This window comes from Oncorhynchus masou, unplaced genomic scaffold, assembly GCF_036934945.1.
Source record: "Oncorhynchus masou masou isolate Uvic2021 unplaced genomic scaffold, UVic_Omas_1.1 unplaced_scaffold_1433, whole genome shotgun sequence".
NCBI classification, from domain to species: domain Eukaryota; kingdom Metazoa; phylum Chordata; class Actinopteri; order Salmoniformes; family Salmonidae; genus Oncorhynchus; species Oncorhynchus masou.
The window spans coordinates 60,050-84,014 of NW_027004292.1; the positions used below are offsets into that span (position 1 = coordinate 60,050).

A 23,965-nucleotide genomic window follows, 5' to 3' on the forward strand; every position below is an offset into this window, starting at 1 on the left:
GTAAGAGCTAGGGAATAGGGGTTGATTCTGAATTCAGCAGCAGTCTCCAGTAATAACCTCTATGATATGCCATGACTCCCCTCAGCAGAAAGGCTGTGTAGGCCTTGGACACCATCTCTCTCTGGGCCTGACAGATGGCCTGGCGCTGCTCTCTGTCTGGGATGGCCCACGCTTTCTGAGCCTTATACAGTTCCTCCAGGCCCTCATTGAAGCTCTGGACGACACGAGGTCAAAGGACATGTCATTTTTTGGGGGGACCGTCATGTTATCACATGAGGGCACTGTTTTGTAACAGAAAATGCAAACATTATGTCCCAAACGGTGCCCCATAAATACGAGCACTAAGCTGACATTCAGATTCAGACAACTTTAATGTCCTCAAAGAGGCAATTCATCTTGCAGCAGTCATAAAATATATAACATCTAAAAATATAAAATAAGCTGACATGTTGGGTTTAGATGTTTGTGATCATTCTGTTCGTGAGTATGAATAAGGGTTGTTGTGTAGAGATGTAACATGGTACTGATTAGGGCTGGGAATTGCCAGGGACCTCACGATACCATATTATCATGATACTTAGGTGCCAATATGTTATGTATTGTGATTCTATATGTATTGTGATTCTCATGATTCTATATGTATTGTGATTCTCATGATTCTATATGTATTGTGATTCTTATGATTCTATATGTATTGTGATTCTTATGATTCTATATGTATTGTGATTCTCATGATTCTATATGTATTGTGATTCTCATGATTCTATATGTATTGTGATTCTCATGATTCTATATGTATTGTGATTCTTATGATTCTATACGTATTGCTATTCGATACGGTGATTTTATTGCGATTCGATGTTCCAAACATATTGCTCACCATATGTCTGCTGCTGAGACGAGAGAGAGACATGAGAAAACTAGTTTTGATCAGTCATGGAAATAAAAAAGTGCTGAAAACAAATTGTTTCCCTAATAAATTGCCGCCTTATTTGAAATGAAGATGGAGAACGAGCTATGAAGGAAAAATACTGGAGTTTTAGTGCAGGAACAACCAACTAGCACAAATATAATAATATTTAATATAATATCTCGATATGTATCTGTATCGACCCCCCCCCATCACTAGCACTGAAACAGATCCTTTAGGTACATGGAGGAATCTGGCCTCCTTGTCTTACCTTGAACTTGTCTTTAATCACCTGACAGTCTTTTTCTTTCAACTGAAGCCCGATGGTGATGACATATGAAGAATAGAAAAGGTGTGATTAGGTTTGAATAAAACAAGCAAATCCACTTAAAGGTAGATAGTGTAATTTGAGAAATATCCTTTTTAATTTAATATTCAGTATCAAAACATCTACCCTCACCTTGTCACCTGGCTTAAAGGTGGGCAGATTCTTTTCAGTCAGGCACTCTGTCACCTTCAACCAACTGCAACACACAAGTAGCACACATTCACTGCACAGATCAGTCATGTTCAGTAGCATAATCATTCATTGGACTGCCCACAAGTCTGGAACCAACAACCCTGAACAGCTTATACCCCCCAAGCCATAAGACTGCTAAATAGTTACAAAGTTAACCAATAGGTACAAGGACTATCTCCATTGGCCCTTTTTGCATGAACTCTGACTTATCGAATACACTGCTGTTACTGTTTATTCTCTACCTCAATTACATCGTACCCCTGCACATCGACTTGGTACTGGTACCCCATATATACAGCCAAGTTATCGTTACTCATTGTGGATTTATTCCTTGTGTTATTATTTTCCTATTATTTCTCTCAGCAGTGTTGGGATGGTCCCGCAAGTAAACATTTCACTGTTCGTCTACACCTGTTGTTTACGAAGCATGTAACAAATACAATTGTATTCAAGTTGTAGCATAAGATACTTGATTTAATGTAGCATTGTCCCCGTGTGAAGTAATGGTAATGCTTCACTTAAAGCCTGCAGTTACAATGCATTATGATGCAGTTATAATGCCGCTATCATGCATTTTGATGCAGTTATAATGCATTATGATGCAGTTATAATGCCGGTATCATGCATTATGATGCAGTTATAATGCATTATGATGCAGTTATAATGCCGCTATCATGCATTATGATAATGCATTATTGATGCAGTTATAATGCATTATAATGCCGCTATCATGCATTATGATGCAGTTATAATGCCGCTATCATGCATTATGATGCAGTTATAATGCCGGTATCATGCATTATGATGCAGTTATAATGCATTTTGATAATGCCGGTATAATGCATTTTGATGCAGTTATAATGCATTATGATGCAGTTATAATGCATTAATGATGCGGTTATAATGCATTATGATGCAGTTATCATGCATTATGATGCAGTTATAATGCATTATTGTGCAGTTATAATGCCTCTATCATTATGATGCATTTAATGATGCGGTTATAATGCATTATGATGCAGTTATAATGCATTATGATGCAGTTATAATGCATTATGATGCAGTTATAATGCATTTGATGCAGTTATAATGCATTTTGATGCAGTTATAATGCATTTTGATGCAGTTATAATGCATTTTGATGCAGTTACAATGCATTATGATGCAGTTACAATCCATTATAACACTTGTCATGAGCATGTATGACCACCATATAATCTATATTATAATATCATAAACCTAGGCAACAAACATGAGCTGGTAGATCAGTCAACCCACACCGGAGAGGGGAATTTGATTCAAAACATTACATTTCCAAGGGAAAGCAAGTGCCAGGATCTCACAGGAAATATGGGTGTTTTTTTAAATATTCCAGAGTTGACAATATTAGCAGCATATCCAGAGACCAAAAGCTGAACAGATGAATATCATTTTGAGGAGGAAGTTGCATTTAATGATTTACCGGCCGTAAGGGCAGTATGCTAACCTGGTTACCAATCTGTTCCTGTCATCATTCCACTCATTGTCATGCAAAACATGTTTTAGCAATGACAGGGAATACAAAGAGTGGAATGTTAGCAGAAAGGGCTGTGGATTTCAGGCTAGCAGGAGGCAGCTAGTCTCTTCTAATAATACATAATGACCAGGACTAATGTTAGACAATGTTAGATTCCATCACTCCCTTCTTCCTCCTTTGGATTCCTGGTCCCTCACCTGTGCTGGTACACCTGCTTCTGTTGCTCAATCAGTTCCCCGTACTCAACCTCCGGATCCCTGCCGCTGGTTTTAACCACTTCAAACAGAGATGACCTGCAGGTAGATGTCCCTGTCATAACCCCTGTGAGCTGTGACAAATTCACTTACAACCCAGAACTAAAGTACATGGAAAGTCAAAATGTAGGGCACTTTGAGTGATCATTATGTTGTGTAGGCCTAGTTAATCTCAACCTTAGGGATCTCTAATGGCTCAAATAAAGATTTATTATAGTTCCGGACTGTTCTGGAACACGTACTGGTAAACTGCATGACCAGGTTCGTATTCATTATAGGGCATGTCACAGAAAATATTTTTAAATGTTTTGTAACTGAAAAATAAAATGTGCGTTTCTCATTTCTTAAGTCCAGGTGGTCCTTCTCCTCCCTGTTTGACTGTTTTCTTCCATTTGTTGCCTCATGAACATGGGAATATAATGGGTATATTAATGTTTGTGATTTTCTTATAACTAATTTCTGAGTTCTATTCATCTGCTGTTCTATAAACCAATTTCTGTGTTCATGAAAGTGGCTGACTGTACAAATCACCTATCAGTAGCTGCAATTTGGCAGTACGCCCAGATCGTGTTTTGAGAACGAACTACCATGTTTTGAGAACAAACAAAAAATATCTCAGTTTCAAGGTCTCAGCTTAGAGAGAAAGAGGCCTTGTGAGGTGTTGGTCTGTCACATGTTATGAAACAGTATTGGTCTGTTACATGTTATGAAACAGTATTGGTCTGTCACATGTTATGAAACAGTGTTGGTCTGTCACATGTTATGAAACAGCATTGGTCTGTCACATGTTATGAAACAGTGTTGGTCTGTCACATGTTATGAAACAGTATTGACCGGTCACATGAATGAAACAAGATGGTAATGATTAATGAATTATGCTAAATCATGCAAACATAACTTGTCTATGTACAGACGTATATAAGACAACTGCTGGGACTGCCCAGGCAGAGCTCCTGATTGACATGTGTACTATGGTGCATTGAGTTGGTTGGAACCTCTCCAGCGCGCTGACAATAAACAATGGTTCATTTAAGATTGCCTTTAGTGTCCCGGTGTAAGAATTTTTCCACAACACCCTGTTCATTAATATGCAAGGCCCTAATGCCAGACTCAAGCAATGGTTCATCCACACTGAATATTACAGCTAACACACACTTTGGAAATGTACAGAGAGGGCCTACTTCTTCATTGACTTGAGGATGTAGTTGTAGTTGTTGAGGAGGAAGATGGCCCCGAGAGCATGGTCCTCGTACACCTTGGCCTTACTCTGTAGGTTGTACTGGAGATGCTCCAGCACTTTACCTGGAAAAGGGAAATCATGAACATCATGTAAAACCACATAGCCACCACATGGGGGCAGTCAAGGCTCCACATGTAAAACCACATAGCCACCACATGGGGGCAGTCAAGGTTCCTCATGTAAAACCACAGCCACCACATGGGGGCAGTCAAGGCTCCACATGTAAAACCACATAGCCACCACATGGGGCAGTCAAGGCTCCTCATGTAAAACCACATAGCCACCACATGGGGGCAGTCAAGGCTCCACATGTAAAACCACATAGCCACCACATGGGGCAGTCAAGGCTCCTCATGTAAAACCACATAGCCACCACATGGGGCAGTCAAGGCTCCTCATGTAAAACCACATAGCCACCACATGGGGGCAGTCAAGGCTCCTCATGTAAAACCACATAGCCACCACATGGGGGCAGTCAAGGTTCCTCATGTAAAACCACATAGCCACCACATGGGGCAGTCAAGGCTCCTCATGTAAAACCACATAGCCACCACATGGGGGCAGTCAAGGCACTTGAACTAAACACCACCTGTGGCTGATTCTGACTCATAATCAGGGGTGAAAGTAGATTATGGGACCTCCAGTATCGAATTTACTTTCTTTGGAGCCAAAAGCCAGAAGCCAGTATATTGCCTTAGCTTAATGGCGTCTGCATGCTTCCCAGCCAAAACAGTTTGGGTAAGTTTGTGCATGTATTATGACAACATTTTGTGACGTTTTTCTTCGTTTTGTACTTCGGTAAGGGTTTTTTCAGTTGTTCGGGCACACAATTTTTTTTCTTGAGGCAGGCTGAAGTCGGTAGCTGAAGACTACCCCCCTTCGTCTGTGATTGGTCAACAGTAGGGATTCTTCAGTAAAGTCTTTGTTGTCATTCAATGAGACGACTCGTTTTATGCATATTTTTTCATTGAGAAACACTGCACCAAACATCTTAGTTAGATGTAAAGTTGCGCAACTAAGATCTCTGCAAAAACGTGCAAATTAATGACATAATTCTTGAGCTATCTTAGATCAATTCTGAATAGAAATTTGGCTTGTCACCTAAAACACTCACAAACACAATCAAGAGCATCCTGTCGGGTTGTATCACCGCATGGTACGGAAAATGCTCCGCCCACAACCGTAAGGCTCTCCAGAGGGTAGTGAGGTCTGCACAACGCATCACCGGGGGCAAACTACCTGCCCTCCAGGACACCTATACCACCCGATGTCACAGGAAGGCCAAAAAGATCATCAAGGACAACAACCACCCGAGCCACTGCTTGTTCACCCCGCTACCATCCAGAAGGCGAGGTCAGTACAGGTGCATCAAAGCTGGGACCGAGAGACTGAAAAACAGCTTCTATCTCAAGGCCATCAGACTGTTAAACAGCCATCACTAACATAAAGTGGCTGCTGCCAACATACAGACTCAAATCTCTGGCCACTTCAATAAATGGATTTAATAAAGGTATCACTAGTCACTTTAAATAACGGCACTTTAATGATGAGTAATGTAGGATATGTAGACATCTCATATGTATATACTGTACTCTATACCATCTACTGCATCTTGCCTATGCCGCACAGCCATCGCTCATCCATATATTTATATGTACATATTCTTATTCATCCCTTTACATTTGTGTGTATAAGGTAGTTGTTGTGAATTTGTTAGATTATTTGTTAGATATTACTGCACTGTTGGATCTAGCACAAGCATTTCGCTACACTCACATTAACATCTGCTAACCATGTGTATATGACCAATAAAATTTGATTTGATTATTTTGAGGAAGTGTAAACTGGCTACGGTGTCTCAAAATGGACAAACCGTACTATTGCAACTTTTTAAAATAATTTTAAGCGAAGGTATGCGAGCCCACTCGACTTTGGCTAGCCGCCAGCTGAACTGAAGCAAGACCCAACGGTTCAGCGTCTTGCCCTTGTCAAAGGTGTCATTCTGGATATTAGACACAGCCATGCTGAACACTCACAGACATAAGGACTCAGTGCTCTCTGATTGTCATTCCCCTTGGACTCCTGACTGTCTGATGGCTGTTCTTCTGATTCATCTGCATCTGGTGAACAAAACAATTCCATATCTACACATCTCAATGAGGAAAAACCAACCATCTAATAACCATCTAGTTTTGTAACCGAAAACTCAATCTAATAAACAAAGAGAAAGACTCCGTACCAGTGTCATGTTGAACGTCCACCTGAACACTACTGGACACCTCCATAGTTACTGTGTCACTGTCTACATCATGAGGATAAAGGATGGACCGAACAGCATCTGCAAAGGACAGCAACTGCTCCAGGAATAGAATTGTCTGGAGACAGTAAGAGAACAATTAACATATTAGACATCTTTAGTTAGGTCAGTTTAAATGGGATAAAAAAAGATATATACTTTATTCTACATTTTGTGAGAAACTGACATGTGTCTTCTGTCTAGTATCCCATGACGCAAACAATATAAGGAAACAAACCCCCTCTGGAACAAAACACCCTTGTCCTTACACAAATCTAGATAAGCACATCAGCATTACTGATTCACTTAATTGAATGGAAACTGATGGACATGAAACATCAGAAAAGAGAGCTGTTACATTGCTGTTGAATTCATGCACCGTTCCATCCTTGGGCATACTCTCCCTATCAGGGTTGCTCTGTGAGAGAAAGGGGAAAATTACAATTTGGGGTTGAGTTTCTCAAAGCTTCCAGATCGTTTTACGTCATTGGAATGTATACAATCACGGCCCAAATACATGATCTCAGTGCTATGAAGCTTTTGGGAAACTCACCCGCTTGTCTATCTGATTAAATCATATTATTACAACGATCCAGTCAGAGGTTCCCTTGCTGGAAGATGAAATGTTCTATATTTCAAAGTCCTTCCAACTAAAACAATCTTTGAATGGTTAGAATGTCGTACCTTGACGTGAGCAGAAAAGTCCTTCAGTGCTCTGGCTGCCAGGGTCTTCATAGATGTAACGAGTTTGGAAAGCTTGGCCAAGGTGCCGCTTGTTGTGCACTGACGGGCAATATGAAACATGACATCACACAGTCAGCCATAATAATACAGTGGTGGACTAAAGTTTTGAGAATGACACAAATATTAATTTTCATAAAGTCTGCTGCCTCAGTGTCTTTAGATATTTTTGTCAGATAATTACAAGCATTTCATAAGTGTCAAAGGCTTTTATTGACAATTACATGAAGTTGATGCAAATAGTCAATATTTGCAGTGTTGACCCTTTGTTTTCAAGACCTCTGCAATCCGCCCTGGCATGCTGTCAATTAACTTCTGGGTCACATCCTGACTGATGGCAGCCCATTCTTGCATAATCAATGCTTGGAGTTTGTCAGACTTTGTGGGGTTTTGTTTGTCCACCCGCCTCTTGAGGATTGACCACAAGTTCTCAATGGGATTAAAGTCTGGGGAGTCTGGACCCAAAATATCGATGTTTTGTTCCCCGAGCCACTTAGTTATCACTTTTGCATTATGGCAACTCCATCATGCTGGAAAAGGCATTGTTCATCACCAAACTGTTCCTGGATGGTTGGGAGAAGTTGCTCTCGGAGGATGTGTTGGTACCTTTCTTTATTCATGGCTGTGTTCTTAGGCAAAATTGTGAGTGAGCCCACTCCCTTGGCTGTGAAGCAACCCCACACATGAATGGTCTCAGGATGCTTTAATGTTGGCATGACACAGGACTGATGGTAGCGCTCACCTTGTCTTCTCCGGACAAGCTTTTTTCCGGATGCCCCAAACAATTGGAAAGGGGATTCATCAGAGAAAATGACTTCCAATTCTCTTCAATGCTTTTCAAGGAGGAAAGTTTGGAATTGGAATTTGGTCAACTTTCTGAATTGACTGGAATTTAAATATAAATTTACCCCAACCCTGACCCCCCTGACCATTACAACCCCTGACCCTGACTCCCCAGACCATGACACCCCTGACCTCACCCCTGAGCATGACCCCAACCATGATCACCCCCTGACCCCAAAACCACTGACCATGACACCTCCTGTCCCCAACCCTGACCCCAACCCTGACCCCCCTGACCATGACCCTCTCTATGACCCCCGCCGACCATGACACCCCCCTCAGCACACAACAATAGAAAGAAAGCTAAACTTTACACTGTCCTCTCAGGATTACATGGCACCTTTAGTAACGTGTTAAACTCTTTGTCCTCCTCCAGGAGACGGACCAGGACAGGTAACATGGCGACAAGGGCTGTGTAGTCGTGACGTGAACAGGCTCGTCTGACAGAGGACACAATGTTCTCCCCATTCAGGATCAGCTGGTTCAGAGCCACCTGAAGGAAATAAGATTACAATTACAAATTAGAACAACTTTATTGTCCACGCAATGTGGACATTTGTCTTCGGCTTCACCATGTAAAAACAGACATTAAACACCGTCATGTACACATCCTTCTCAAGACCATTAAATAAACTCATAAACAAAGTACAAAGTGCTGCAGTGCAGGATTATGTACATAACACGTACATAATGACATCATTGGTCTAAAACTATAATCATCATCAAGACTTCAACTAGAATTATCAAGATACCCGACAGCCAGGGAGGTCAAATAAATCCACATCACCCCGGTAGTGTAAGATGTAGAACCATGTGTATATATAACCATGATGGTTATACACCTGTAATGATCTCCATTATGAAGAGCTCCCCATTTTAAATGTTTGTTTGTTTTGTGTATCATCTGACCACTGTGAAGCCTTATAATAGCCAAAAGCAAACATTCACAGTTGTGCAGACATTGACAATAAAGTTGTAATATTTTATTCATCACATTTTAATATCCTTCACTTCTGACCTGGATGAGAGCTTCAAAGGTATTGGAGCAGTTCAGAGGGAAGACTTTGGACACCATGGTGTATTCACTCTTGGCCAGGGACAAGAAGGCTGTGATGCAGGCCATGTAGGTCTCAATCTCAATGTGTAATATGCTGTCCCGCCCTAGTGACACAAACAGGAGTGAAAGGGTGAGTGCCATGGAAATATCATTAACACTACATATCATCTATCTATAGTTTAATGAAACCTTTATTTAGCCACGGAGTACCTTGATATAAGGAATCCTTTATTCTACCAGGAAGTTTGAAATAGAGTCCTATATATAACCAGGAAGTACTTTGATATAAGAAATATAGGGTATTTTTTTAAGGAAACCTGGATCTATGGCATGCTTAGTAATATGTTCACAAAGGAATGTGCAAACAGAAAAGCATCTCCTGTAACTGTGTCTACAGTGGCTTGTGAAAGTATTCTCCCGCTTGGCATTTATCCTACTTTGTTGCCTTACAACCTGGAATTAAAATAGATTTTTGGGGAGTTTGTATAATTTGATTTATACAACATGCCTACCACTTTGAAGATGCTAAATATTTTTTATTGTGACACAAACAAGAAAGAAGACAAAAAAAAACTGGAAAACTTGAGCGTGCATAACTATTCACCCCCCCAAAAAGTCAATACTTTGTAGAGACACCTTTTGCAGCAATTACAGCTGCAAGTCTCTTGGGGTATGTCTCTATAAGCTTGGCACATCTAGCCACTGGGATTTTTGCCCATTCTTCAAGGTAAAACTGCTCCAGCTCCTTTAAGTTGGATGGGTTCTGCTGATGTACAGCAATCTTTAAGTCACACCACAGATTGTCAATTGGATTGAGGTCTGGGCTTTGAGATCTAGACCATTCCAAGACATTTAAATGTTTCCCCTTAAATCAATTGAGTGTTGCTTTAGCAGTATGCTTAGGGTCATTGTCCTGCTGGAAGGTGAACCTCTGTCCCAGTCTCAAATCTCTGGAAGACTGAAACAGGTTTCCCTCAAGAATTTCCCTGTATTTAGAGCCATCATTCATTCAATTCTGACCAGTTTCCCAGTCCCTGCCGATGAAAAACAGTGGTGTTCTCGGGGTGATGAGAAGGTGTTGGGTTTGTGCCAGACATAGTGTTGTCCTTGATGGCCAAAAAGCTCAATTTTAGTCTCATCTGACCAGAGTACCTTCTTCCATATGTTTGGGGAGTCTCCCACATGCCTTCTGACGAACATCAAACGTGTTTGCTTATTTTTTTCTTTAAGCAATGGCTTTTTTCTGACCACTCTTTTGTAAAGCCCAGCTCTGTGGAGTGTACGGCTTAAAGTGGTCCTATGGACAGATACTCCAATCTCCGCTGTGGAGCTTTGCAGCTCCTTCAGGGTTATCTTTGGTCTCTTTGTTGCCTCTCTGATTAATGCCCTCCTTGCCTGGTCCATGAGTTTTGATGGGCGGCCCTCTCTTGGCAGGTTTGTTGTGGTGCCATATTCGTTCAATTATTTAATAATGGATTTAATGGTGCTCCGTGGGATGTTCAAAGTTTCTGATATTTTTTTTATAACTCAACCCTGATCTGTACTTCTGCACAACTTTGTCCCTGACCTGTTTGGAGAGCTCCTTGGTCTTCATGGTGCAGCTTGCTTGGTGGTGCCCCTTGCTTAGTGGTGTTGCAGACTCTGGGGTCTTTCAGAACCGGTGTATATACAGTGCCTTGCGAAAGTATTCGCCCCCCTTGAACTTTGCGACCTTTTGCCACATTTCAGGCTTCAAACATAAAGATATAAAACTGTATTTTTTGTGAAGAATCAACAACAAGTGGGACACAATCATGAAGTGGAACGACATTTATTGGATATTTCAAACTTTTTTAACAAATCAAAAACTGAAAAATTGGGCGTGCAAAATTATTCAGCCCCTTTACTTTCAGTGCAGCAAACTCTCTCCAGAAGTTCAGTGAGGATCTCTGAATGATCCAATGTTGACCTAAATGACTAATGATGATAAATACAATCCACCTGTGTGTAATCAAGTCTCCGTATAAATGCACCTGCACTGTGATAGTCTCAGAGGTCCGTTAAAAGCGCAGAGAGCATCATGAAGAACAAGGAACACACCAGGCAGGTCCGAGATACTGTTGTGAAGAAGTTTAAAGCCGGATTTGGATACAAAAAGATTTCCCAAGCTTTAAACATCCCAAGGAGCACCGTGGAAGCGATAATATTGAAATGGACAGAGTATCAGACCACTGCAAATCTACCAACACCTGGCCATCCCTCTAAACTTTCAGCTCATACAAGGAGAAGACTGATCAGAGATGCAGCCAAGAGGCCCATGATCACTCTGGATGAACTGCAGAGATCTACAGCTGAGGTGGGAGACTCTGTCCATAGGACAACAATCAGTCGTATATTGCACAAATCTGGCCTTTATGGAAGAGTGGCAAGAAGAAAGCCATTTCTTAAAGATATCCATAAAAAGTGTAGTTTAAAGTTTGCCACAAGCCACCTGGGAGACACACCAAACATGTGGAAGAAGGTGCTCTGGTCAGATGAAACCAAAATTGAACTTTTTGGCAACAATGCAAAACGTTATGTTTCGCGTAAAAGCAACACAGCTCATCACCCTGAACACACCATACCCACTGTCAAACATGGTGGTGGCAGCATCATGGTTTGGGCCTGCTTTTCTTCAGCAGGGACAGGGAAGATGGTTAAAATTGATGGGAAGATGGATGGAGCCAAATACAGGACCATTCTGGAAGAAAACCTGATGGAGTCTTTAAAAGACTTGAGACTGGGACGGAGATTTGTCTTCCAACAAGACAATGATCCAAAACATAAAGCAAAATCTACAATGGAATAGTTCAAAAATAAACATATCCAGGTGTTAGAATGGCCAAGTCAAAGTCCAGACCTGAATCCAATCGTGAATCTGTGGAAAGAACTGAAAACTGCTGTTCACAAATGCTCTCCATCCAACCTCACTGAGCTCGAGCTGTTTTGCAAGGAGGAATGGGAAAGAATTTCAGTCTCTCGATGTGCAAAACTGATAGAGACATACCCCAAGCGACTTACAGCTGTAATCGCAGCAAAAGGTGGCGCTACAAAGTATTAACTTAAGGGGGCTGAATAATTTTACACGCCCAATTTTTCAGTTTTTGATTTGTTAAAAAAGTTTGAAATATCCAATAAATGTCGTTCCACTTCATGATTGTGTCCCACTTGTTGTTGATTCTTCACAAAAAAAATACAGTTTTATATCTTTATGTTTGAAGCCTGAAATGTGGCAAAAGGTCGCAAAGTTCAAGGGGGCCGAATACTTTCGCAAGGCACTGTATACACTGAGATCATGTGACACCTAGATTGCACACCTAGATTGGACTTTACTTAACTAATTATGTGACTTCTGAAGGTAATTGGTTGCACCAGATCTTATTTAGGGGCTTTATAGCAAAGGGGGTGAATACGCACCACTTTTCAGTTTTTTTTTGTTGAAAAATAATAATAAAAAAAATACACCAATTTGGAATATTTGTGTATGTCCACTACATTAAATCGAAATAAAAAATAAAGAATTTGGAAAAACACCAAGGGGGATAAATACTTTTGCAAGGCACTGTATGTATAACCATCATGAAGGTGGTGTGCAAGGTGGACTTTCATGACCTGTTTTTTTGTTCTTCTTGACGGCAGAATCCACACGCCTGCTCTGCAACACCGGGTAGAGGAGGTTCCTACTCTTGTGGTCCTTCAAACCCTTCATGGAGCAGTCCAACTGATTGGAGCGCACCATGGCGTAGTGGGCCTTGAGGTCTGTGGAACAATAACAGCACGACTGATTACCATGACCACTGATCAATGGAGCAAAGGGTGTTTATGTTGTGCTGTTGGGACGCAGGTTCAAATCCTAGGTCCGCTGTGGCAGAGATAAACCGTGTTACAGATACACGAGCCCAAGAACATAAAGAAACGGATACAACAAACATATAATACAATGAAGTGAAGGATAATTGTGCAGGGAGAGGTCAGGGAAACCCCCCCAGAGGGGACATGTGGGAGGGTCTTGGCCTTCACCAAAACGTCAGTTCAGTTACGTATATTTAAGAAAGCTAATTGATACAGATACGCCTCCACCCTCTCAATAGAAGAGATGCCACCAAGGCTGCGTTTAACTTACCAAAGGCTGAGCTGGGCTTGGGTCTAAAGTATGGCAGGATGTAGGAGGTGGAAGCTGGGGGCTTGGGTTTGCAAGATGGGAAGGTATGGGAGGTGGAGTCTCGAGGCAGAAATGGGATGGACTCCAAAGATGGTTGTCTAATATCGGGAATATTCCGTCTGCTGCACGGCTTCGAGGTGGATACCTTGGTGAAAGAACTACTGGATTCCAGTTTTCCGAGGGAGTCTAGTGATGGATTCTTGTCTAGTGATGGCTTTCTGTCCAGGGACTGCGTTTTGAATTTACCAAATGAATTCAGGCCAATCATCTTGGTGAACAGGCTGTTTGCTTTCAGTTTTCCAAGAGAGTCCATTGATGGCTTGATTTCTATTGATGGCTTTCTGCCTAGAGACTGTGTTTTGAGTTTGGAGCAGTAGGACTTATTGGTGAAAAAGCTGCTGGGCTCCAGTTTTCCCAGAGAGTGGTGGGATGGGTTTCTTTCCAGTGACCGTGTTTTGAATTTGCTGGCAGAGACTCTCCTCTTAGCTGTCAGAGCTGCATCCTCACCTGGATTAACATTGACATCATTAGCATCCTCACCTGGATTAACACTGACAACATTAGCATCCTCACCTGGAATAACACTGACATCATTAGCATCCTCATCTGTATTAACACTGACATCATTAGCATCCTCACCTGGATTAACACTGACATCATTAACATCCTCACCTGGATTAACAGTGACATCATTAGCATCCTCACCTGGATTAACACTGACATCATTAGCATCCTCACCTGGATTAACACTGACATCATTAACATCCTCACCTGGATTAACACTGACATCATTAACACCCTCACCTGGATTAACACTGACATCATTAACATCCTCACCTGGATTAACACTGACATCATTAACACCCTCATCTGGATTAATACTGACATCATTAACACCCTCACCTGGATTAACAGTGACATCATTAACATCCTCACCTGGATTAACAGTGACATCATTAACACCCTCACCTGGATTAACACTGACATCATTAGCATCCTCACCTGGATTAACACTGACATCATTAACATCCTCACCTGGATTAACACTGACATCATTAACACCCTCACCTGGATTAACAGTGACATCATTAACATCCTCACCTGGATTAACACTGACATCATTAACACCCTCACCTGGATTAACACTGACATCATTAACATCCTCACCTGGATTAACACTGACATCATTAACACCCTCACCTGGATTAACACTGACATCATTAACATCCTCACCTGGATTAACACTGACATCATTAACACCCTCATCTGGATTAATACTGACATCATTAGCATTTGCTACACTCTGCCTTTAACATCAGGGTTTGGTTCAGGAGGGGCAAGCAATATAGAACACGTGTTTGTAACGTCTTATTAGACATGTTTCAAAATAGTTATTTTTTTCCTAAAGAACACGACCCAAGAATCCACTGAATTATGTGGTTAAACTTTACACCAGGGTTGGGATCAATTCCATTTAGAAAGTTAAAAAAACAAATTCCAATTGCAAATTTTTCTCACTGAAAAGCATTGAAGTGAATTGGAATTTCAGTGTACTTCTGGAATTTACTGGAATTGACCCCAACCCTGGTTTACAACATGGACAAGAATGCTGAGAGTAGGGACCTCCTCCTGTTAGTGACAGAGACATACTACAGGTGAACAGGCAGTACCACAGTATCAGCCAGGTGGAGATGGGCAGCACCACTACCTTACCTATCAGCCAGGTGGAGATGGAGATGATGTCCTGAAGCCTAGATTGGGGTATGAGTTGTACCTCCTCCACTCCGCCTGCAGACCCATTCAGTGACTTTTTGTCCAGGACATCCAGGATTCTGACTGTCTGCACTGGCTTGCTGTAGCGCCCCAACAGGACTTGGAACTCGGACTCCAGCTGTGACTTGGCACTCTCTAAACGACCTCTCTGCAAAAACAGTTAGAGTAGTGTTGGGGTCAATTCCATTTCAAACTCAGTCAATTTAGAAAGTAAACCAAATGTCAGTTCCTATTCCAAATGTTCCTCATTGAAAAGCATTGAAGAGAATTGAAATTAGAATTTTAGGGGACTTATATCTTTATGTTTGAAGCCTGAAATGTGGCAAAAGGTCGCAAAGTTCAAGGGGGCCGAATACTTTCGCAAGGCACTGTATATAGTGATTTAAATCTAACAGTTATTGGATAGTGTCTATATAGTGATTTAAATCTAACAGTTATTGGATAGTGTCTATATAGTGATTTAAATCTAACAGTTATTGGATAGTGTCTATATAGTGATTTAAATCTAACAGTTATTGGATAGTGACTGTAGTGATTTAAATCTAACAGTTATTGGATAGTGTCTATATAGTGATTTAAATCTAACAGTTATTGGATAGTGACTATATAGTGATTTAAATCTAACAGTTATTGGATAGTGACTATATAGTGATTTAAATCTAACAGTTATTGGATAGTGTCTATATAGTGATTTAAATCTAACAGTTATTGGATAGTGACTGTATAGTGATTTAAATCTAACAGTTATTGGATAGTGACTATATAGTGATTTAAATCTAACAGTTATTGGATAGTGACTGTAGTGATTTAATAGCGACCATCTCTTCTAGTAAAATAAGGCATCTTGTGATTAATGAGCACCCTTTCACTGAAGCGAAGCATACTCTGTTCTCTTGTCCAACTGTTTGATAGTATTCATACTTCTACAAAGAGAACCTGGCTTGATTGAATTAGAGATGGCAACAGACATACATGAAAACAGTGTTACCAGCATATTCAGCTCAGGCCCGTCCGGGTCTTCCTGTTGAAAGTACTCCTCTGCTTTCTTGAGTCGGTGAACACAGGCTAGATAGTCAGAAAGTCTTCCTGTAGGCCTTCGCAAAGAAACACATGTACATACAGAAACAAATTATGTATTTAATTCTAAAATTATCAGTTGATCTGTCATGTATTTGACACACATAGTTGACACAAATATGACTATTCTCCCTCTCCTTCTCCCTTGACCCATACTGAACCTCTATTAACAGAACATCATACTGAACCTCAATTAACAGAACATCATACTGAACCTCTATTAACAGAACATCATACTGAACCTCTATTAACAGAACATCATACTGAACCTCTATTAACAGAACATCATACTGAACCTCAATTAACAGAACATCATACTGAACCTCTATTAACAGAACATCATACTGAACCTCTATTAACAGAACATCATACTGAACGTCTATTAACAGAACATCATACTGAACCTCTATTAACAGAACATCATACTGAACTCTTAACAGAACATCATACTGAACAGAACATCATACTGAACCTCTATTAACAGAACATCATACTGAACCTCTATTAACAGAACATCATACTGAACCTCTATTAACAGAACATCATACTGAACCTCTATTAACAGAACATCATACTGAACCTCTATTAACAGAACATCATACTGAACCTCTATTAACAGAACAACCTCATACTGAACCTCTATTAACAGAACATCATACTGAACAGAACATCATACTGAACCTCTATTAACAGAACATCATACTGAACCTCTATTAACAGAACATCATACTGAACCTCTATTAACAGAACATCATACTGATCAGAACATCACTGAACCTCAATTAACAGAACATCATACTGAACCTCTATTAACAGAACATCATACTGAACCTCTATTAACAGAACATCATACTGAACCTCTATTAACAGAACATCATACTGAACCTCTATTAACAGAACATCATACTGAACCTCTATTAACAGAACATCATACTGAACCTCTATTAACAGAACATCATACTGAACCTCTATTAACAGAACATCATACTGAACCTCTATTAACAGAACATCATACTGAACCTCAATTAACAGAACATCATACTGAACCTCTATTAGCAGAACATCATACTGAACCTCTAACAGAACATCATACAGAACATCATACTGAACGCCTATTAACAGAACATCATAACTGAACTCTATTAACAGAACATCATACTGAACGCTCTATTAACAGAACATCATACTGAACCTCTATTAACAGAACATCATACTGAACCTCTCAGAACATATTAACAGAACATCATACTGAACCTCTATTAACAGAACATCATACTGAACCTCAATTAACAGAACATCATACTGAACCTCTTAACAGAACATCATACTGAACAGAACATCATACTGAACCTCTATTAACAGAACATCATACTGAACGTAAACAGAACATCATACTGAACCTCTATTAACAGAACATCATACTGAACCTCTATTAACAGAACATCATACTGAACCTCTATTAACAGAACATCATACTGAACCTCATCATACTGAACCTCTATTAACAGAACATCATACTGAACCTCTATTAACAGAACATCATACTGAACCTCTATTAACAGAACATCATACTGAACCTCTATTAACAGAACATCATACTGAACCTCTATTAACAGAACATCATACTGAACCTCTATTAACAGAACATCATACTGAACGTCTATTAACAGAACATCATACTGAACCTCTATTAACAGAACATCATACTGAACCTCTATTAACAGAACATCATACTGAACCTCAATTAACAGAACATCAGTAGTAGTCTTTTCACTCTCTCGTGGTTTCTCAATACAAACTGTGCTGGCTTGGATCATTGTCCTTTTCCAGTATAATTCCAGCAACTAAATGTAACCTAACCAGGCCAGTGCAGGCCAACTCCACACAGTATTGTGAATAGGGTATACAAGGTCAAATATGGGGCTTGTGTGAGTGTGTGTGTTACATCGTTCTCCCTACTCTCACCCCTGTATGATGACCTTGTCTGTGTCTCGGACGGCTTGGTAATGGCTGATGGCATCGTCCAGGTAGAATAATGTCTTCTGCGTTGTCCCCTTCAGCTGCAGTAGGTTCTGTGTGCTGTCATGCATGGGAATGACCGAGTTCTCCAGGTGCTCCAAACGGCCCTCCAACGACGAGAGAATGGACACCTAGGACACTACACCTTGAGCTACACTGTCTCACGTTAAAGCTTGCATAGAACTGAAGCTCTCTACTTCATTTGCAATTCAATACATTAACTCACCAATACGTTTTAGCTAATAATATTCTGTAAGAAGTGCAGAAACTCAAGTAGTAGCACATTTGAGGTGTGGTACTCAGTTTCAGTGAGCTCCGGCCCATATCAAACACTGATTTAATTCATATCTGTGACACAGTAACTTTAGTTGGACACAAGTCAGGTAGCAAACAGTTAGCTAGCTTATGTAAGAGGATTCAAGTTCTTTGATTTCAGATTAAGCTTACCATGCCTTTAGTCAGCTGATCACTTCTTTTGAGGCTGTCGCTAACGAAAGTCAGCAGATCTTGATCCTTGAGAAGAAAACGGATTGGTAGCTAGCTAGTTTAATCTAATTTGGCTAACGTTAGCTCTCCCTACATATTATTGTTGCATTTAATGAGGCTATAGTGAGTTCTCATACAAATAGTCAAAACGTTAGTAAGTCTACTACTCGAGCAAGCAATGTCATATATTTGGACAGACATGTGAAGTGTTCACTAGCCATTGTGTGGTCTGAATGACACCCTAACCCAGGCGTGTTACTAGATACAAGCTACAGCTGCTAACGTTAGTCCGAGTTCATGGATGATAACTTGACTTGCTAACGCTAGCTACTGTAACTAGCCAGCGAGCCTAACGTTACCCGCTTGAGCTTCTCCTCAATCTTCTCTCTCCTCAAATATGTTTCATCTGTCGCAGCCATTCTGTTAACAATTCCCTTTTTAGGTATAACTTTACTATTTTATTGTCAAGCATTTGTAAAACAGTTCACCCCCTGCCAGGTAAATGAGTTAGCCAACTGAACCACAGGTTAAAAGGGTTGTTGACGGTTAGTCAAGTGGCTTCTGCTTCTTTGCGCCAAACTTCCAAGGACAAATTCCATTGGCTGCATTTAGTGTGGACATTTTTTTTGCATGATATTATTACAACTCACTTGACTCACACACGTGTTTTTATTCATTCACCCAGACATTTTATGTCAATATAATATTTACAAATGTCTTATATTACAATCAGCAGTTATCAATCATTAACAAGGTTGTATTTGAATATTTAGCAGGAAAACAAATGAAACAAACATACAAAGAAGCCTAGTAGTCTCTTAGTTTTATACTACATCGTTTGTAGGACTCTGTAGGAAACAACCCCGTGCCCTCAGAATAGAGAGATGCCTTCCACCTGTTCAACAGGAATTAAGAAAAATAACAGTAGCCTATGCCTCAGTTAAAGCAAGGCAAGATCCTCTTGATAACATCAAATATTACATTAGCAGAAATCCTAATGTTTCTTCTCTCTGCACATCCACCTCTAGGGTCCCTGTTTGGCCATTGCCTATATAAAGAAAACAAACATGAATGTTTAGATGGCAGAAATATCCTATAACTATATTATCACAGACAAAAGTAGTCCATGTTGCAACTGAACCCGATCTCAAATGGGAAATACAATTGTAGTCGAAATTAAAAATAAGTTGGTGTTTATTATCCTCCGAATTGCTACCCATGAGCTGAAATGTCTAATATGATCTGTTTTTAAATAAGAACTATATACCTGTTTGAAGAACTGGCTGCCAAGGTAGTTGGTTGCCATGCTCCTGAAGTTGGTCTTCCCGCCTACTTTGCATCGCACATATCCATACAGGTTGGCCCACTGCAATGCCACACCCATGATCACCACTGCCTGCAAGGGGACATGACATAAAAATGCAATGCGTTGTGATTATTTATGTTTCTTTGAGAACCCAAAACAATGCATGTATCTGTTTATGTTAAATCATATAGCAAGCTTCATACTAGGTTTGACATATTAATTATCGGGTGGGAAATTAGAGATGTCTAAATTCAAATGGAGAAAGGAAAGGTACTGAACCCACCAGCCACTTAAACTTGAAGGAGAAGAGAGTACTGAACACAAAGATGACCCAGAGGACTGGACACACAACCAGACCCAGCCAGAAGATCTGTGATTCAGAGTTGGTTGGAACTTTTCTACTGGTTGCCTACAGAGAGAGATGGGAAAATTAAGCACGTGTCTACAGAAGTCTTAGTTGTTGCAATTCTTTCAGTCGTAGACTCTGTGCTTTGTTTAATTGATTGAACAGTCTGATTTTCTATATACCGTTTTTTTGGGGGGTGCAATTTTCATATAAGCCCTCTTGGATTTCCAAACCCACCTTGTTGTTTATCGGCACTGTTTGTCTTTCACATGTATTTTGTGGGTGCAAATAAATAAATGAAAACTAAACTAATAGACAGGCACAACTACAACTCCACTCAGCCTGTTACAAACCCTTAGTAACCTTCTTGACCAGATACAATGCTATTTTACAGTAAACAAATTGTCTGAGAGAATTTGATAAAAAGATTGTGGGGGCTGTTTTGTTAGACTTCAGTGCGGCTTTTGACATTATTGATCATAGTCGGCTGCTGGAAAAACATACGTGTAATGGCTTTACACCCCCTGCTACATTGTGGATAAAGAGTTACTTGTCTAACAGAACACAGAGGGTGTTCTTTAATGGAAGCCTCTCCAACATAATCCAAGTAGAATCAGGAATTCCCCAGGGCAGCTGTTTAGGCCCCTTACTTTTTTCAATCTTTACTAATGACATGCCGCTGTCTTTGAGTAAAGCCAGTGTGTCTATGTATGAGGATGACTCAACACGTCAGCTACTACGGCAACTGAAATGACTGCAACACATAACAAAGCGCTGCAGCTAGTTTCAGAACGGGTGGCAAGGAATAACTTAGTCCTAAATATTTCTAAAACTAAAAGCATTGTTTTTGGGACAAATCAATCCCTAAACCTCAACTAAATCTTGTAATGAATAATGTGGAAATTGAGGTGACTAAACTGCTTGCAGTAACCCTGGATTGTAAAACTGTCATGGTCAAAACAGTGATACAACAGTAGCTAAGATGGGGAGAAGTCTGTCCATAATAAAGTGCTGTTCTGACTTCTTAACAACACTATCAACAAGGCAGCTCCTACAGGCCTTAGTTTTGTCACACCTGGACTACTGTTCAATAGTGTAGTCAGGTGCCACAACGACGGACTTTGGAAAATTACAATTGGCTCAGAACAGGGCAGCATGCCTGGCCCTTGGATGTACACGGGGAGCTAACATTAATGATATGCATGTAAATCTCTCATGGCTCAAAGTGCGTGAGAGATTGACTTCATCACTACTTGTTGTTGTAAAAAGTGTTGACAAGCTGAATGTACCAATCTTTCTGTTTAAACTACTAGCACACAGCTCAGAAACCTATGGATACCCTACAAGACATGCCACCAGAGGTCTCTTCACAATCCCCAAGTCCAGAACAGAATATGGGAGGCGCACAGTACTACATAAAGCCATGACTCCATGGAACTCTATTCCACATCAGGTAACTGATGCAAGCAGTAGAATCAGACTTTTTTTTTTAAATAGATAAAAATAGACCTTATGGAACAGTGGGAACTGTGAAGAGACACACAAATGTACAGACACACACATACAAGTACTAGCACATATGTATATTGTAATATGGTATTATACATTTTGTATTGTAGATATGTAGTGGTTACATGATGTACTGTTTTATCTTTTGTTTTATATGTAAGTGCCTTAATGTGTTGGACCCCAGGCAGAGTAGCAGCTGCATTGGCAGCAGCTAATGGGGAGCCGTAATAAATACAAATACAGTCATGGACTATACTGCAACCGTACTGGTCTGGACTCAAACACCCAGTGGCTCTGTCCATCCTCATCCACCTGGTTCCACCACCTGAGGCCCACCATCAACCTGCCAGACACATTCTGAGAAAGAAACACAATGGAATCACTCACCAACTGGACCTATAAAACAAAGGCAACTTTGACCCCTTTCACACTACTCTGTCAAGCTGTGCTAGCCTGGCCTGGTTATACATCCAACATAATTGCTGGAAACATGTGGGAAAGGGCAACGTGAAAAGAAAATATCCAGGCCAACACGATAGTGTGAAAAGGGTATGACCAAATAAAGTTGTACCACATCCAACTGTGACAACCTACCCACCTTGACTGTCCAGAAGTCACATGAAAGGAGGAGGATGATGGTGACCATACAGACGATGAAACTACTGCTCAGGATTTCACACAGTAGGTAGACTAAGATGGCGCTGGTGCGGAAGAAGAGATGGAAGAACGTGGCCAGGGGATGCCTAAAACAAGAGCAGGTTTTGATCTCACACACACACACACACACACACACACACACACACACACACACACACACACACACAGAGAGAGGAATAGTTCACAAACAATATCTCTTATTCTGGTGATCAGAATAGCTGATCCGGGTGGAAATGAAAATATCAGTTTGTTCTGTTACTCCTCATCAATTAGTGAATCAACTTCCAAAACGCACTTGATTTCTGATTTCTTCTGTCTGGTGGCGGTGGGGGCATCATCATCATCATCGTCACCGAAGAGTGGAGCATCTGCCTCCTGTGAATCCTTTCAAGAAAGAAATGAGCTGTCAAACAAGGCTCATTTTGAGGTGGCTAACGTTACTTAGATAGCTACTACTGTAACTTACAGCTAACTGACATGACAGTGAGTGACACACTAATTAGATGGCTCTGGGGTCATTTGTGCATTCTAGTTAAATAGTTCGGTTTAAAACATTACAAAGGTTTATCTATTCAAATAATTGCATAGAAACGTAGCTAGCTAAAAGAACAAGTTAAGTGAGCAAGCTAGCTAACAGTTAGCTAGTAAGGCTCACTGAAGTAGGGCAACAAAGTTCGCTAAGAAAAACGCCATGAGAGCAACTTGAACAGTAAAGCGTTACCAGGCACAGTGTCATCATTAATTAAAGATATAAAACAACTTATTTGTTTGAAAATAGTAAGAGATCTCACCAGTCTCATCATCTTTGACACTCACTTCCGGATGACGTGTAGGTAAACAATAAACATGCTTGTATGAAGGACCCCACTCATGGGTGCAGAATAAGTTGCCTGGTTGCAACTTTGTAAAGATCTGAACCAGAGATTTGAAAATCTAATGTGATGTGAAATGTGATATCACTAATTGTATAAATTAATTTCTTAATTAATAAAAAAAAAATATTCATGGCGATATCTTTACCTCGAACATAACTTACTGCTTGTGATTAGACTGATCATTTTCACGTCTTTAATGTTTAATGGTTTCATTTCATACCCACCTTGATCACCTGCAAAGCGTCTCACCCCCAAGAAAATAATCCATCACCAATATGTATAGCGCCCACACGACCCTATATCAGAGGTGCGTTGTTCAATTGTTGCAGAACGGTTAGTTCTGAACAACACGTTTCCCCA

General features: G+C 40.4%; 2 protein-coding genes across 3 annotated transcripts in view; both read right to left on the bottom strand.

Moving 5' to 3' along the window:
• The window catches only part of LOC135530822 (exocyst complex component 7-like), a 20,026-nt gene extending 547 nt beyond the window's left edge, over nucleotides 1–19,479 (bottom strand). Inside the window, exons 1-18 of the mRNA XM_064958994.1 lie at nucleotides 19,272–19,479; nucleotides 18,874–18,939; nucleotides 18,373–18,557; nucleotides 16,319–16,424; nucleotides 15,271–15,478; nucleotides 13,519–14,064; nucleotides 13,008–13,154; nucleotides 9,339–9,481; nucleotides 8,661–8,813; nucleotides 7,421–7,519; nucleotides 7,095–7,154; nucleotides 6,680–6,815; nucleotides 6,477–6,560; nucleotides 4,382–4,502; nucleotides 3,144–3,239; nucleotides 1,371–1,434; nucleotides 1,182–1,223; nucleotides 73–214 (exon numbers count right to left, since the gene is read on the bottom strand). Coding sequence (XP_064815066.1) covers nucleotides 73–214; nucleotides 1,182–1,223; nucleotides 1,371–1,434; nucleotides 3,144–3,239; nucleotides 4,382–4,502; nucleotides 6,477–6,560; nucleotides 6,680–6,815; nucleotides 7,095–7,154; nucleotides 7,421–7,519; nucleotides 8,661–8,813; nucleotides 9,339–9,481; nucleotides 13,008–13,154; nucleotides 13,519–14,064; nucleotides 15,271–15,478; nucleotides 16,319–16,424; nucleotides 18,373–18,557; nucleotides 18,874–18,939; nucleotides 19,272–19,331 — 2,458 coding nt within the window. The 5' untranslated portion in view covers nucleotides 19,332–19,479. The remainder of the gene's footprint in view (nucleotides 1–72; nucleotides 215–1,181; nucleotides 1,224–1,370; nucleotides 1,435–3,143; nucleotides 3,240–4,381; nucleotides 4,503–6,476; nucleotides 6,561–6,679; nucleotides 6,816–7,094; nucleotides 7,155–7,420; nucleotides 7,520–8,660; nucleotides 8,814–9,338; nucleotides 9,482–13,007; nucleotides 13,155–13,518; nucleotides 14,065–15,270; nucleotides 15,479–16,318; nucleotides 16,425–18,372; nucleotides 18,558–18,873; nucleotides 18,940–19,271) is intronic.
• An 83-nt stretch (nucleotides 19,480–19,562) lies between these two features.
• On the bottom strand, nucleotides 19,563–23,610 carry LOC135530826 (Golgi apparatus membrane protein TVP23 homolog B-like). Of its 2 annotated transcripts, none has more exons than XM_064959000.1 (7): nucleotides 23,522–23,610; nucleotides 23,026–23,105; nucleotides 22,672–22,816; nucleotides 22,341–22,430; nucleotides 20,502–20,627; nucleotides 20,180–20,308; nucleotides 19,563–19,960 (listed from the first exon to the last, which is right to left on the bottom strand). In XM_064959000.1, exons 1-7 carry the CDS (start codon nucleotides 23,531–23,533, stop codon nucleotides 19,937–19,939), a joined length of 606 nt encoding a protein of 201 aa, XP_064815072.1. In that variant the 5' UTR covers nucleotides 23,534–23,610; the 3' UTR covers nucleotides 19,563–19,936. The 2 variants fall into 2 exon arrangements, with proteins under 2 accessions (XP_064815072.1, XP_064815071.1); XM_064958999.1 differs by having other exon boundaries at nucleotides 23,026–23,114; nucleotides 23,522–23,609.
• Nucleotides 23,611–23,965: the final 355 nt, after the last annotated feature.

What these genes read in the sequence shown, in the direction of transcription:
- LOC135530826 (XM_064958999.1), bottom strand. An exon ending in CAGAAGAAATCAGAAATCAA is followed by an intron (nt 22,817 to 23,025) that starts GTGCGTTTTGGA and finishes CTCTTGTTTTAG; the next exon opens with GCATCCCCTGGCCACGTTCT. An exon ending in GGGTGTTTGAGTCCAGACCA is followed by an intron (nt 20,628 to 22,340) that starts GTACGGTTGCAG and finishes CTCTCTCTGTAG; the next exon opens with GCAACCAGTAGAAAAGTTCC.